At 41.6% G+C, this 16,307-nt stretch overlaps 1 protein-coding gene across 4 annotated transcripts in view; it reads right to left on the reverse strand.

The window, feature by feature from the left end:
- Nucleotides 1-16,307, reverse strand: part of IDUA (alpha-L-iduronidase) — a 72,622-nt gene that overhangs the window by 23,619 nt on the left and 32,696 nt on the right. The window contains exons 3-14 of one of the 4 annotated variants that reach the window (XM_074569036.1): nucleotides 16,161-16,243; nucleotides 15,445-15,552; nucleotides 14,709-14,804; nucleotides 13,940-14,142; nucleotides 13,335-13,514; nucleotides 11,515-11,731; nucleotides 10,695-10,910; nucleotides 9,944-10,065; nucleotides 8,556-8,681; nucleotides 7,858-7,934; nucleotides 6,968-7,068; nucleotides 1,229-4,842 (exon numbers count right to left, since the gene is read on the reverse strand). In XM_074569036.1, the coding sequence (XP_074425137.1) occupies nucleotides 4,742-4,842; nucleotides 6,968-7,068; nucleotides 7,858-7,934; nucleotides 8,556-8,681; nucleotides 9,944-10,065; nucleotides 10,695-10,910; nucleotides 11,515-11,731; nucleotides 13,335-13,514; nucleotides 13,940-14,142; nucleotides 14,709-14,804; nucleotides 15,445-15,552; nucleotides 16,161-16,243 (1,630 nt within the window). In that variant the 3' untranslated portion in view covers nucleotides 1,229-4,741. Of the gene's footprint in view, nucleotides 1-1,228; nucleotides 4,843-6,967; nucleotides 7,069-7,857; nucleotides 7,935-8,555; nucleotides 8,682-9,943; nucleotides 10,066-10,694; nucleotides 10,911-11,514; nucleotides 11,732-13,334; nucleotides 13,515-13,939; nucleotides 14,143-14,708; nucleotides 14,805-15,444; nucleotides 15,553-16,160; nucleotides 16,244-16,307 lie in introns of those variants that run through there. The other 3 variants (XM_074569037.1, XR_012584836.1, XR_012584837.1) reach the window with 3 other exon arrangements.

Genomic DNA, 16,307 nt, shown 5'->3' on the forward strand with positions numbered 1-16,307 from the left:
TTGAAAATATATCAGCCTTTTGTGCTGCGCTAAGTGCAAGGTCAGTGCATTGATTGTTCACCACTTGCTTCCTTCTCCCATGAGGAAGTAGTGGGGTGGCGATCTGTGAACTTAGGACTTGTATCACAAGTGATTAGACAATGTTAACCCAGAGCTGAAGGAGCCTGGCCTTTGGCCAGGACATACAGACAAATACTACCAGTCCTAGAGAAGTGGGGTTTTTGATGTCTATGGTTATAGTAACTGTATGACCAGACCAACTAGGAGTTCTAGCAAGACGGATCTATATGCAGGACCAAGTGCATCCTTATTGTGTTTGGTATAGCCTGTACAGATGAGTTTGGCACTGAAATCCCTCCTCAGCCACACAAGATTGTGCCTCCAGGTTCATAGGAGCACACCACAGTATTATACATGCCTTGTTCTTAGAGGAACAGGGGAACATGCTCCCATCAGGACCATATGCAGGCCCTCATCATATGATCTGGTGAATTCATACAGATGGGAGTTAGCTCATATCCGTTTTTCTCCACTGACTCCAGGAAACGTGGAAGATGACAAGATAGGGTAGGGCTGGTAGCTACGAGTGTATTCTAATCGGATCTCTCTGGTTATTCTGTTGCGTTCAATGTAAAACATCTTGGGTATGTCTAGAGGCAGACACACTTCTGTCTGCTGTTTGAGCTGGCTGATGAGAACCAGTCTATTATTCCTGGTTTTAAGTGCATGCACAGATCCCAAGTCCTAATTTCTGTCCCGCACAAACTTTCCACTAACAAGAGAAAAGAAAAAGCTGTTTACAAATGAAAAGGACTGTTGTTTTGTCCTCAGAAGGTCCTTTAGTGCTGGCAGAAAGCCTACGACTGTGCAACAGCAGGAGGAACCCTGCATGGATATTGTCCTTCACATGCCAGTGAACCTCATCCCAGCAAGGACACTGCAAGTCCTGAGATCTGACCCTATGATATCATGTTGAGTTAGGCCAGTTTTCCCTGGGATGTGATAACTGAGGCAATCTATGCATTTAAGTTCCTACTCCATCCTTGAAATTTCTTATGGTCACACTCCCTTCACACTTCATTGTTATGTAATGTTGGACCTTGCACCAAACAAGCTATCTTTTATATCTTCAGAACAGACTTTACTTCCCAAGACTAAGTTGTTTACACAAGAGTTTTGAGCAGTTTCCAGAACGCAGTGATCAGATCCTGCTTTCACAGGGTTCATGTGAAAGATTAAAAACTGGTTTTATTGGGTAGCACAAAAGATGGTAACAAATCCAGTATATACATAATTATATACACAAAACACTCCTTTGAAAGGTTTTCCCCTAGGATTCATTTTAACAAACAGCTGAAAAACTGTTTCATAGCCTCAGAAGCTTTTGTCTGAAGAGCACACAAACAATCGTTCTTTGCAGTTGCAGTTAGATTTTCCTACTTGGATTTATGGCCAGCAAGAGACACACCTGAGCGTTCTGCAGTCTTGCTTTGGTTCTTATGCTGCAGAACTACTAAGCGCCTTCTACTCCCACTTAGTGCAACGCACACCTGGCACTTCTGAAAACTGAAACTGTGAAGGGGGGCTGATCACTGTCCCATAACGGAGGAGATGGTAGAGTTAAACATGCAATTTTGGAAGCCCTATCAGACAGAGTCAGTGACAGACGGTTACAGAAAACTCAAGTACTAAACAGAATTTTTCTCTAGACATTAAATTATAAAAAAGATAATGGCAGCCCAAATCTTCTATACTTTGTTGAAAATATCAAATTCTCATCTCTGCTGCAATTGTTTAGACTTGCTTATTGCTTAAAGGAATAAGTTAGCACCAAAGCAGCAAAGAAGAAAAAAAATCTTGGTGAATATTCAAAACTTGTTTCTGAACAGAAAGTGCACCATTTTTGGTCAGCTCTGCTTTCCGCGCATATTTGCCACTGCCAATACCTGAAAAAGCACTGTGCCTGCCACACTTTGGATAATGTTTAATGTAAAAGCCCTAAGAGAGGAACCTAGTGACAGACTTTCAAAGTGGCTGGACTTCACCCTAAGAAAGTGGATTTTAGTTACATCTACAATATGTTAAGCTCTGCCCTTACAAATAAAATTTCTGGTTTTTTTGTGGCTTCAAAAAGCAATACAGTAACGTATAAATTTTTAGCTTGACACTTTAGAGAAAATAGCACTCTTACTTTGCTTTTTAACAAGACAAAAAAAGTAAGCATGAGAATTACAAACCACTTCAAAGAGGCAGCTGCAAGCCTCATGTCTGTCACTGCGGAGAAGCAGAAACTCCCAACCTAAAATCTTCTGAAAGATGATAACTTGCCCTAAAGGAAATCACTTGCCACAGGGACAGATTTCAATACAGTGAAAGAATATGTGAGTCGCCATTCTCTGTTGTGCCAAACATTCCACCGGGACCCATCAGCTCTGCATCATTTGCCTCATATATGCCGTTACTGACCTCACTTGTGTGAGGTATAATTTAAGTTAAATAAAGCAGGGCAGTGATTTTTGATCTATTTTTCATGAGTTGCACACCTATACACTTTCTACTACACCCCTGAACTGTAAAATCAATACTCTTCACAATAGCTATGCTTCATCTATTTCCAAACACCTATAACTAGTGCTTGGTCCTTGGTTTGATAAAGATCGCTATTTTCTGACTGCCAGTGTGGGAAAATTTTAAAGCAGAAGACTAATCAAATAATAGGACATCCTAACAGGGTAAACTGTCCTCTCAAGCTCCTGTATCTTCCCCAGCTTCAGACGCACTAAAATCTCTCAAGGACCTATACTTGAACATTTCTAAAAGTAATTTTTTCTGTAGTTCCTTTTTATACTGGCAAAACAATGTCTTAACTGCTAGATGTATTTAATTGCATATTCTGGTTCTTCACTTAGGGGTAGCTATAACAACTTTGAAATGTATTTTTGCTATCTCCATCCAAGTGGAACTTCTCACTAACTTTTTTGAAACTGAGAAAATTATCAATTAAGTAGGTTCCAATGGTGCTTTTCTGTCCTGCACACGCCTTTATGGGCAAGGAATTGGCTGGTTAGGATGTGACAAGCACTCCTTATTCAAACTTAAGTGATGCAAGAAATACTTTGTCTCAATTCTGTGACAAAATGAATCTTTTAAGGCTAACTTTCAGCATAAGCACATGAACAAGTAACCAGAAGGTAAGGAGACAGAATGCTTAATCTCATACATACTGACTTTTTTGTATATGTTTCTTTTCTGTGCTGTAAAAGTGGGGCCATTTGAGGTAGTTCAGCTCTCTCCTACTGTGCAAGCTTGTTTTTTTTTGTCTGAGACCTGAATGTTTCATCAAATATGCAGCCTTTGTTGTTATGTTGGTGAGGTGGCTGATGTCAGCAGAGAGAGCAGCAGGGGATTTGTTTGTGTGATAAAGTTGCTCCTCTTATGGAAAACATTCCAGCTGTTTTCACTGGCATTTATCCTTTCCTCTATAAGCATTTTAAAGGCATGGTTCAAACTGTGCCAGTTGTGAAAAGAGGAGAGTAAAAAAACACTCCTGCAATTTCAGGGAACTTTTCTGTTACATAAAGTGTTTGGCAGCTGCAAGGACAGCCAGAGGTGTCCCGTAGCCTATCATCTGGGACTATGACACACTTGTGCACACACTTTGCAAAGCACAGGAACTCAAACTGTTCTTGGTTAACTTTCTGTTTGTCACTAGCAGCCCTGTCACATTCAAGAATGTAATACGAATTCTCCTGTAATATGAAAACACATAAGGCTCTAACTAGCATGTCAGCTTTCTCCTGGCCACCCAAAGCCAAGCCTCAGGTCACTTGCAGTCTGAGAGGGGAGTCATGCTGGGGAGAGACGTTAGCTTTAAGGGCTGCAGAAGGCCAGGCTAGGTGACAGCAATGGAGAGAAAGAGGGGCTTTCAGGGTTAGAGCCTCCACCACAAAGAGGCTGATGGCCACAGTGAAAATAGGTGATTTGGACAAAAGCAGAAAGCAGAAATGGCAGGGAAGTCTGAAGGCTAGACCATCTTGTGCCTTCTTCCCCTTTAAGGATGAGCTCCTACACCTTCCTCTGCCCATGTTGGGGAATAGCTCCGGCGTCCAATATAACAGCCACACATGCAGACACAGCTGGTGGAAACCCCTCTGTGAGAGGGTGAAGAACCTCATACACCTGAAGACACGTTAAGTGCTCTGAAATAACCCACTGGAGCATGTCTGACTAACCAGCAGGGAAGCAGCGATCCTTCACTTCATGCTCTGGACACGTCTGGTTGCTCTGTGCTTTTCCATCACACCATTATGTCAAGACAGCCTAGCAGCTGAGCAGGCAGTTCACTCTCACAGAGGTCCCCCTTGTCCTGCCATCCTCACTCATAGTGAAGCAATGGTCCTGTTCCTGCTGCAGTTTGTAGCCTCTATAAATCTTTGGTTGTCCTAGCCATTAGCTCAGTGTAAAATAGGAAATAATATTTATTCCCTTAAATCCTCAGTCCTGCGGCAGCCTCTTACAATCGTACCAGTTGGATTGTCAGTTGTGGCTGTTTGATAACGCTGTCTTTTGAGCTCTGAAGAGTTAATAGGAGCAGTTGCTTCTAACTTGCATTCCTAACTTGCTTCATCAGGTCCTTTCGATACTCCTTCCTCAGCTTGGGAGGAGTTTATTTTTCTGGGGAGTTGTCATTTGCAGGGAGCATACACCACTCAGTCACCCGGCCAGGCACCATTCTTCGGAGTCACTTGAAAGCTTCAACATACTCCACAGGAAGAGAGGACAGGCCTGCCTTCCCCCAGTAGTCAATGGCACGCACTCTGTAAAAGCCGGAGACTGAGCTTCCTGCAAATGAAAAGGTTAGAAATGGTCACTGTGAAAGGCTGACACCTGATGCTTGGAGGATGCGGAGCAGGCACTACTCCTATAAAATGTAGGTTTGTGGAATGGGCTGGGGAAGTGGTGAAATCAGTTCTGCACCCTATGTAAGTGTGCCTGTGCCTGTCTTAACTAAAAATGATTCCTCATGTCCAAGTACTCGTTCTTTTTCTTTGTTGGACCAAGGACCTGCTCTCTCCTCATTAGGATTTGCAAGTTCAACTATAGGACTGCTGTCCCAGCAGTCCCTTTGGAAGAAGGCTATGACATATTCTGCAACCCACAACTAGAAATTTCCTTTTTTCTGACTTACTTTTCTGCCTCAATTGTGCCTTTGGAACAGGTTATGTGGGGACAGGATCAACAAAGAAGAGAAGAAGCGTGCAGGCTGACTGAAAACCCCCTGCTCAACTCAGGAAGGAGCACCACTTGCTCCAAAGGTATGTGAGCTGATGTTCTGGCTCTGCTGCTTTTCATCCTTTATCCAGTTTGAAGAACACAGGCTTCACTAGTAGAGTCTTAAACCTCACGAGCAATATAAATGTTTTTTCTCATCTATTTACTTGATTTTTATGTGTGCTTTAGTATTTTTTTTTCTAATCGAAAAAGAATGTTAGAAATAATGAGTGAGAAAGAAGTACCTAGCAATAAAAGCTGCTGAGATGTGCGATTTTTTCAAGCAGTTCTTTTTTTGGTGTTGATACAAACAAATATGGTAGGTTCCCCAGATATGCACTACTAGATGATAATGAATCCTAATTTCACAAATTTGCCTTACCTGTGATTTACAGTCTTTGCTTATCTGTGTACCCTTTACATTGCAATAATAGCTCTGAATTTTATTATGCACCCACTACTGAGGCTAAGCCTTTCTCAGGCTAAGATGAGCTTGTGTTTCTGGCAAAACCCTCTCTGAATTGGTTTTTAGTAGTATCACTTTGAGGCAAGGTCTGTCTGTGTTTCACACAGCTCTGATCAGTGCTTATTAGTAATACTTGTTGGACAGTCACATTGCAGATTAGACCACATTTGGTTAAAAAAGCCACAAAACTAACAAAAAAAAATACCCAAAGAAAACATCTCTCACTACCTTCTTCCACTGTTTTTTTATCTGGGTATGTTTCTATTCCATCTAGGCTGTGCTTGAGGAGATATGACCAAAGGCTCTGGGAGAAGCTTTGCCTGTTGACAAAGATGAAACTCTCTGCTCTCTAGTATGAAACATCTAAAACTTAGGCAGCTCGTCAGGGCTAAAGAGAAAGTTCTACAAAAAGGCAGAGAGAGGGGTGTCTCCTTGGCTAGGCATCAGACAGTCAGAACAAACTATCCTGCAGGAGGACCTCTCCTGTGCTTACAAGGAAGCACCTCAATAGCTTAAGACTGCCAAGCTGTAAAGGGTATGGGAACAGGGACAGGTGACCCAAAAAGAGCAGAATTGTGAGTTTCCGCCGGGGCAGCTCAGAACGCAATAAATGGAAGACAATGAAAGGTGGATGTGATCTCCCACTTACTTGTGTGTTGATGCCACTATCCTTAAGCAATCTAAAACCTCAAGACTCAGTGGTACAAAACAAGTGTTACCAAGGCAACTTGCTTCTACTGCCCTACCCCAAGAGCATTGTACAAATTTAGGCAAAGGCATGGCAAATACCTGTGGGACTGAGCCCAAGCCTTAGACTTGCCTTGCTGTGAGTCTACTACCACGAGCAAAACACCAAGCTCTGGTCACATGGAGCAATTTTTTTTTTCCTCATTTTTGCATGCTTCCACATCAGCTACAAATAGAGACAAAAGTATTGCTTTGCCTCTCAGAGAGCTTGACAGGCCAGCGGATGTGTGACTGGTTTCTATGACAAGGAACTTACTTATGGCAATACTCCTAATAATGTCTTCATGACTATTTGTCAGTCAGTGGGAATAAGGCTTTCACTGAGAACGTGGTCCTAAAAGAAGGGACATGCTCTTATTTGCGATGGGAGTGTATGTCACTAACAAGCTATGTACCTTCAGTAGTTACTAAACGATGTTTCATACACTTGTGAGTGGCAGTCTTAACATGACAGATTACATAATATGCATATTCCTGCCTTACCTGGACTGTAGACCCAAAGAGTGAATATTGTGTCTTTGGCATTAATACGCTGGTATGCTTTTCCATCTAGTGAGAACTCCACTTCAAATGTCTTTATACATCTAGAAAAGAAAACCAGACAGCTCAGTAAATACAACTGATAATGTGGTGAGGAATCAAATCCTAATCCCAGGGCATTTCACCACAGAAGGCCAAAAATAGGAAATATTCAACTGACTCATTCCTACCAAGTGTGGGATGGCATGAATTGTCAGCATTAGGAAGAACCATGGCTTCAACAGCCCACAGAACACCCAGACTGAGTTACTATTTTGGGTACTTGCAGAATCACAAACTGTTGAACAACTTTTACTCCCAGATCAGCGTTATCAGGGCTGAAGAGTCTATGGAGACTGGCTTGAAAAGGAGCTAAATCTGTGCTTCCTCAGGGAGTCTGGATGGACACTGTATTAACTCTGACAATCCACGTACACAGAGTTTCCATTCTGGTACAGCTTGCTGGAGGAAGGAACTGGAGGTTTTCTTTTTCAGCTCACATCCCTTTCAGGGATGGGCAAGATCCCACCTAACCACCTGCTGCTATTATAACTTTTATCATGGATCTTCCTGTCTGCTATGCTGAAGGCAAGTCCCTCAAAAATGCGATTGGATACTGGTGAGCAATAGGCAGATTCCCTTGCTTGGACTGCAAATTAGTCAGGGTTGTGCTCCGTTAAGTACTGAATGTAGGTCCTACAGTATGTTTTGTCACACAAATGCACTGTAGCATCTCTCAGGGAGGAAGCTGTCATTAATTTGTGAACTTGTTTCACTTTGTAGGACTGGTGGCAACTCAGAGAGTCATGTGCTCATAACTCGGTTATATCCACTTTATTTTAAAAGCTACTTACTTTGAATTTACACAGCCATCGTCCCACAACACAATGACCTGCCCTTTTGTGAGAGGGATCAAACGAACACCAGTCACCTGTCCAAAGACACATGTCCGTGTAAGAAAAGTGAACAAACCAATCAGGCAGGTCAAACTTCTGCATTTATCATTCATTACTAATTATTTGCTTTAATTCTTTCAATTGAGATGGGAGTAAAAACCAAAATTCCTGGCTCTGTGGCTTTGTAGTCTATGTTTCCAAGCTGTCAGACTTGCAGAGGACCTTAAGCGGCTGTGGGCACCACCATGAATATAGGCAGGACTGAATGAGCAGATACAGATGTCTAATCTACAACAGCCATGATTCCATTTTATTTTTAGCTACTAATTATTACCTGGAGAGCTGTTGCCAAGCCTGGTAGCATATGATGTGATTTTTAAAAAGATACTGCACTTTCCAGTACTGCTTTATTATTTTCCCATGGGTAAACTTGCATTTATCTCAGTGATGGCTCCTATCACTTGCTGTGAAATGCTTTATCTTCAATTATGCCTTGGGGAGCCTTCTCATTAAAGAAGAATTGCTTATTTACTAAATCTTACATGGTACTTTTAACAAATAATAGGTCCAAATGCTAGTCCAGCTCCTCTTAGTGAGACTTGAAGCAGGAAGAAGTTTCTAATTTGGTGAGTCTGATAGTGGAATACAACACATACTTGATCAGGAACAGATCTGGGTCTTGCACAGATGTGGATAAGAAAGACTGAGGGAACAGGAAAGTCTTGCTTCAGTGTCAGAATGCCACCTTCAGGAAACGGGAATGGGCCTGTTGTCACGGGGTCCTGTGGAGCCGAAAAAAAGCATTGTGAATAATCTTTCATCACAGCACCTAGGGTCAACTGTTACATCAGTGTAAAGTGACTGTGTATTTACTTTGTGACTGTAAATTTCCAATAGGGTTGTTGCTGATAAGTGGCTTACAGCCATCAAAGTTCTTTAAACTGGGAGACTTTTCTATCTTGCCTGTTTTCCAGCTCTTCAGGAAACAGAGGGTTCTTCTACCTCACAAACTGTGTTGATCAGAAATGCCCTTTACACGCAATCTGTCACTTTTAGTAACCTCCCACAAATGCCTTTCAGGCTAGTGGTCTTTACAAACCACACCTCTGTCACTTACCTATAGATTCCTGGTGTGCAGTGAAAGCTATTGCTAGCTTCAATAGCCACTCAGCTGGTCTCCGAGGATGAGGTTTCACCAGATGGCCAAGAGTATCTAAAACCTTGCTGCTGCCCTTGTTAATTTGATGGCTGCTATAATATCTCACAGGCCTCAGCAACAGTGGGTTATGGTACACCAAAGTCAGAAGGCAATTACTGTCTATGGGCCCCTTTATTTTAACCTGTCTGAACGGGTCTGAATGCATAGGGAAACTATGGGGGAGGGAGATAAAGTGACAGGCTGCTCATATAGTCTCACAGTAAGTAATCTGGGCATGGCTTTTCTCAGTAGAGAGGAGAGAAGCCCTCAGAGAGGACTTATATCTCAGTCCCCTCTGGGGTGCATTCACAACTGGTGAGGATGAGGGGAAACCCTAGGCCTCCCTGTGAGCCCCTGAGCGATGCCAAGTGACATCTGAACTTGCGCTGGGTAGTTTCTACCTAAGGGAGCTGTTTCTGTTATTGAGGGAGGTTCATTTCAATTCTCTAATACAGCAATTTGTCCCTTCTGTAAAATACACAGGGCCATGTGACTTATTTGGGGAGGTAGAACAGAAAGGGTCTCAAAGCTCATTGAAGTTTCAGAGAGAAGGTGGAACTTGCTCTGGAGCAACTCTGCCTCCTTAGTTAACGGTAGGCCACTAGCAAAGAAGCTGGTCATCTACATTTAGCTTCTTGTATAACACAAATGCAAAGCTATCAGTTGTGTATCAGCTACATTTCTCTTCATGACTGTGAGTGCATTTGCATACATATACAAGATGTGTGTGACTGTGGGCTAAGGAAATTTTGACTACCTGGTCTGATTTCTTGTCTCTTGAGCTGTAGTTAACTAATTCACAAGCACTTTACCCATAAAACACTTAAAGAAAACACATGGTCATACCTCAGCATCCCTTATTTGTTGGAACTGTTGTGGGGAAGGAAAATCAGGGCTTCCTAGCTTTTTCCACTTCAGGTAGGGATTGGTTTTGTTGTTATCCAGGTAGTATGTCACATACACCAGCTCTTTAAGAACACAAATGAAAGAGAGTAAACTCTTTACTTGGATTTAAAGACTAAGAAGAATAAATTTAGCAGAAGGTGTCTCAAAGTCACAGAAGTACCATCTCAAAAGTGATTTCAGCACTTTGGAACCTGGCTTCTGCTGGAAAGTCACGAGCCTAGTACTCTTTCAAGGCTCTACAATTTATATTTGACAAGTTTAAATTTCAAGCTAGTGCGTCCGTAATCAGAATTGAAACCCTGTTATTTTTTGCACAGGTGCTGCACACATTTGTTGGACAACTGCATCAAATGTGTAATCATGTGGTCATGTTGGCTTTCTTGGAGTCATCCCAGTAAGGGAATCGTTGCCTGGCAATATCCAGCCAAGGACACTGAGATTAATAGCTTTCCAAAAAGGTACCACTTGCAGCTGCCATTAAAGGCAGGGTCAAAGTGCAGGCATTAGGAAAGAACCTTTCCTAGAAGAGCACCATCATATCTCAGAAAATCTGTGAGTGCCCAAAAGATAAGAGAGAAAGTTAGCAAATGAAACTCATTCTTGCAACGAAAGGCAACTCCAGATAAGTGTTACAGCAGATGTTCTATTCTATATATCAATTGTGTGAGCTGTCTACATTATGTTTGTTTACCTCTGAGTTTGGGGAAGTGGGTGGCATTCACTGTGACAGTGCTGATGTTGGATGAAGTCCTGTTATCCTCACTTGAATACATCAGTACAGTAGCTTGCCAACTGTCTGAGCGCTGCATCTCACTTGGGGTGTGCACAGATGCCAGGACACCAATTGTGCTGTTTTGAACGCTTTCACCTTCACTGCTCTTCACTTCTGCATAAATCTGCTTTTCTCCTTTAAAAAACATGACAACTGTGTAAGCATCCCTGCTAGTCAGTCCTGTATCAGCCTCTATAGGGTCAAAATGTAGGGTCAAAACATGGGGATCTATAGATTAAGCTATGCTTTAGCTTATTTTACCAGGTACAGCATCCAGTCAAGCTTCTTTTACAACAGCAGAGCATGCACATACTACAACATTTCTTATGCCTAGCAGTTCAGCTAGCAACATCTAAGTATATAACAGTGAATTAGGATCTTCCTTTAGTATGCTGCATGGGTCTTCCAGCTGTGGGTATTTCTTAAAGACGTTTGCAGCCTGATGTGATGGCACAAAAGGGAAGCACCATTCAACAAAAAAACAAAGTAGTTGGCATACAGAGGGTATAAACAATGCAGTAAATTAAATCAGATGGATAACAGACTGTTGGGAACCTCTCTTGAGCTATTAATTTCTCAGAGGAAATGAAGTTTCATTTTCCTAATACAGCTGTCAAACAGAGCATAGGAGAAATCCTGCTTTTATCAGTGTTGAAATGGCTGGAATAATTTCTGTCAGGCATGAAGCTTCTAGGTAGAAGACGTTACTGATGTGCTTTTTAATCAGTGATTACTATACCTAGCAATGCCAGCAAGCCCATGACAGTCAGCACTGGTTTTCGCACCATCTGGACATGGGGTGGCTTTGTATTGTTCATCTGAAAACGTGCTGTCAGAGTCCGCTGTGTGAAGTAATGGGGGTAGTAGCTCAAGAAGGCATTGTCATTACTCAGCAGTGTGTAGTTGATGGTGTTGTTGGCTTTGGAAATGAGCAGGTTTTGATGCTGGGTGATTACCTGCAAAGTCATAGAGAAGACGGAACTTCACCCTGGAGAAAATCCAATGTCTGTATTTTTTTAAAAGTCTTTACCACATGTTGAAAAGAGCTGTCACTCTGGCATTTAGAAAAGCTTGAAGAACTACACTGTTCCTCACAACTCTTGGAGAAATTATTCTTTAAGTGATATATTAACCACTGCAAAATTTGAAGTATCCATAGTTTTGCCAGTAAAAAGTCTCTGACGTAACTAATTACTAGTACTCTGCATAAATTATTAATATATTTCCTGGGCTACTTCACTACCAATGATGGTCCTCTGTCTTGAATATTAAATAATTTGGATTTACCATCTGAATTAAACCTAAATGGTTCTCCAATTCTGGAGTTACTTTGTACCCATTACATGAGTGTCTGGGAGCTGGTCCTGGGTTCTGTTCCTCAATAAGGCATTTTACCCACTTGGTGCTAACAGGCAATTAGTTCTCCCAGTATTTCACTGGTTGCTGTGCTGCTTCCCTGCAAAACATCAGCGCTTCCAAGCTCTCTGTTTACCAGATTATCCCCAGGTATCAGAATCAAACAGAACTTCAGAAGGCTCACAACTGAAAAGGTCTCATAATCGTGTTCCTGAAGGAACGCAGGGCTTCAGCTCCTATCCGCCCAAGCATTAATTTTCCATTGGATGTGTCTTTTTTTACCTCTCCATATCACCATGTCATTATAGACACTGCTGTTTGTTCTCACAAACTCCCTGCAATGCAGTGACTGGTTGCTTTGGAGAAGACTGCTTCTGTATGTATGTAGCTTCAAGGAGCTGAGAGGCTTTGTCTCCACAGGAGCAGCTGATAAGACCTAATCTCGTTTCCAGATGACATACATGCTTCCAGGTTTGGGAATTACTACTTTGCACAGGAGCACTTGGACTCTGGATGCTATATAAGGCAGTAGCTCACAAAGCAACAGGCCTGCAGTGGGAACTATTGCTATGCAGGGGCATAGGCTGAGTTTGCTCTGGGGCCAACAATTCATGTAGGGTCAGGAATACTGAGCATTCTCTTCTCCTTATGCTTTTCTGATCAACAGCAGCAATTACTAGAAGTAATTAATAAGAACACGTGTACAGTCATTATCCAAAACCAAAGGACAGGCTTATGATGAGAACTCAAGGGACTTCTTAATTATACTTGGTGTCTCTTGATGAGATAAACTTATGAAGGAGCTGTGAAATAATGTCTTACATAAGTGAGGTGATAGCTAGCAGTAGTGAGATGACAGCAATCTTATTGCATGGAGAGAGGATGTGTGAGTATAGTCTTCTCAGGTGGATCTGACTCAGGGACTGCATAAAATATCTGACACATTCTCCAACACATGGAAGGGTAGTTCTCAGTTGTTGATTTTTGTTTTCAGGGAAGATGAAGAAGACTAATACAAACTAAATAAAGCTACTGAAAACAGACTATTCAGGGAAACTCCAGCTGTATCAATACGGAGCTCTCCTTTTTTTGTATCTATTATTCTAAGTAGCTGCTTAAAAACTGAGTGTAAGTCTACTTTTGCAACTACATTAATGCATCAGGAGACCCTACTGTCACAAGATCGTCAATGAAATGAGTTACCTTTACAACCATAGCTGCATAGGTCACATCAGCTCGCCACAGCTGTGGAACAGACCATCCAACCATTGGATCTGCTTCATCGTTGTATATGGGAACAGAAGCAAAATTTGGAAACAGCTTCTGAATTTGTCCAACTGCTTCTACTTCTTGTTGCAAGATGTAGAGAGAACTGCCACCTCCCTGCAACAGTATTTCATATCTGCTTACTGAAAGTGAGCAAACAGTTGTAAACACACAGATGTAACATACAGACATAAACACATTCTGAAAACTTGTTTCTGGAGTCCCTGAGAAGCTGTGGGCCAGGTAGTATTAGTATTTTTCCCTAATCCATTACAGCATATGCTGTTTCCATGAACTCCTCCTAGAATATAAATGGAAAAGAGGTAGAGGAGTTGTTTCCCCCTGGGAATTAGGGAAAGACAAATTTGCTTTGAGTTGAAGTCTTGCAACTGAACTTCTTCAAAGTTTTGTTAGAACAGGTTGCCATGCTTCCTGCTATAGGTTGGACACTCATCTGGAAATTAACTTCATAAATCAGAATAAAATGTAACTCAGATTGGACTGATTAAAAAAATAGCCTGAAACGGAAATCTTGGACTGACCTTCTTATGGAGAGAGATGTAATCCAGCCTTACACCAGTCTCTCCTGTGAAGAAGTTGGTTCCATTGTAGCAATGATTCAGCAGACTCCAGCATATGGGTGACTTGGGTAAAGGGTGGAAGGAATCCCCAGGCCCTCCAAATTTTAGTAGAGGACTGGCTGCTCTTAATCCTTCTGAGCAAGCATCATAATAGTTGAGAAACCCTGAAGTCCAAGCAGATGCATATATCAAAGATGATAAAACAGAATCTTCATCTCAAACTGCAGGGAGATGTTCCAATTCTATTATTGCATTCACTGGCAGGACCTCACAAACTGGGGCTACTCTTTCCTATGCACTAACAACAGGAGAAGACATCAAAACCTCAGCTGCATTGACAAGGTTCTTCCAAAGGTCTTGTGAGGACAGGTTCCCGAAGCATGCGTCTGTCAATGAACAGTTTTCTTCTTACTCCACCCTTCAGCCCCTTACCCTCAGTAACCCATCCTTACTTTATATCCAAATAACAAACTGTGTCTTCTTAGCATAACTCCTGTTCTGTTTTCCCTGTTCTGCTGTCCCTGTATTTATACTGATGTTCAAGGAGGGAACAAGATGTAGCCAGTTACATGACCTTAGAAAAAGAGACTAGGTATACTTTTCAAATTCCTTATCTCTCCTACCTACCTTATTTCTTTGGCAGCATCCTTCTTTATCACTGTCACTCCTCCACCCTTCCCACAACCTGTTTCACTTCAGTACGCTGGCAAGTGCTCCAAAACATGCTTACCTTTCACTGTCATAGACACGTTGTCAAAGTTGTGGTGGTCTGGTTCATTCCACGTTTCAAAATTCCATTTAGCAACATGCTGCAATCCGTACCTATCTGTAGGAGAGGCCTCATTTATCAGTGAGCGGCATATTCAGACAACCCTATCAATTAGTCACTGATCCAGACAATCCTATCAATTAGGGCTGCAGGTGAGGTTCAGCATCCAGAGGTACAACAGAGTACAAATATTGCCTATTTTCAATAATGAGGGAAATGTGATTCTGGTAGTTTCAAAATGATCTCCCATTTTCAATGAAATGCAGCAATATTTGAAAAAGATGAAAGGTGAAAGGGACGTAATGTAAATTACAGCCTTAATTCAGGTTGGACTTCTGTCTCAGCAGAGGTATTTGAAGCTGGCATGCGGGAATTATTCAGGTTATCATGTCCCAGTGCAAGCTGGTGGTTTACAACCACAACAGCACAATGAAGTTGAAAGTCAGTCCTCAGAGGCAGGCCAAATATGCCATCCAGAACACACTACTCATTCAGGATATTGGTCACAGATCCGCAAAAAAAGAGCCTATTATCCCATTGTCTGTTCTGGCAGGGTTTTTTTTCCTATTCTGTGATGAAATTCAGGGTCTTGAAATTGATCACAATACACAGAACTTTTTGAGGTAGTTAGAAGGGATTACAACAGAATAAATAACAGGGGTTTTTTCATCTTTTTTGTTTTTTTTTTGTAACTTACCTATGTATCTGCTGGCCAGAAGTTTAATTAAGTTTCTCCATCTTACTACCTGTTCTTTATTTTCAAAATCTAAAAAATATCCTGATGGATTCCCCATCAATTCAAATCCTAGAAAAAACACAAAAGATTGGTCTCCTTTTTTTGTGAATGCTGTGTCCTTTTGATTAACAAAGGGGTTATTGCATTATCTGAAACTAACTTGTTAATGAAGAAGCATCATTAAATGGGCTTTCCTTCCTGCTCCTACATGTCCCCACCACGAATATTTTAGATTTGGGGTTGTTCACACTCGTTACTTGTCAATGACTATAGTAGTTGATACTAATACTTAGCATCATAAATACAGGGCTCAGAGGGAACTTTAAACAGTGCATGCTTGCAGAAATTCAGGGGAAGCTATACCTTGAGTATCTGCTTCTCTGGCCCTTTTAGGTACATGCTAATGGGTAAAAAGCATTCTCCTGTTCAAGAGATCCGATTTCCGAATTCATAGATCTCAAACTGCTGTTGAAAGCAGCGTAAAATCATTTGTGTTGTCTTAATTTCCCTAATAGTGTTTTGCTCACATTGTTTATATTTACATAGACATGGGGTAAAGGCAAGTAGGAAAAGAATGAATTTTCATCAAAATCAGCTTTGGCAAAGCTCTCTAAGAATGATCACACAATATGGGCAAACAGATGTAGGAAGTTGTGGAGGCAGGGAGCTGCCATTACCTGGGATTAGCTTATTTTCCCACAGGCGATCCATAAGGTTATCCAAGGCAGTAAAATTGTAGCGAAGTTTCCCATTCATCACTCTGAAGAATATATGTAATAAAAAAAGTACAAATGTAAATATTATAGCAAAGCTGGCACTTGGTT

Source organism: Larus michahellis, chromosome Z, assembly GCF_964199755.1.
Source record: "Larus michahellis chromosome Z, bLarMic1.1, whole genome shotgun sequence".
NCBI lineage: Eukaryota > Metazoa > Chordata > Aves > Charadriiformes > Laridae > Larus > Larus michahellis.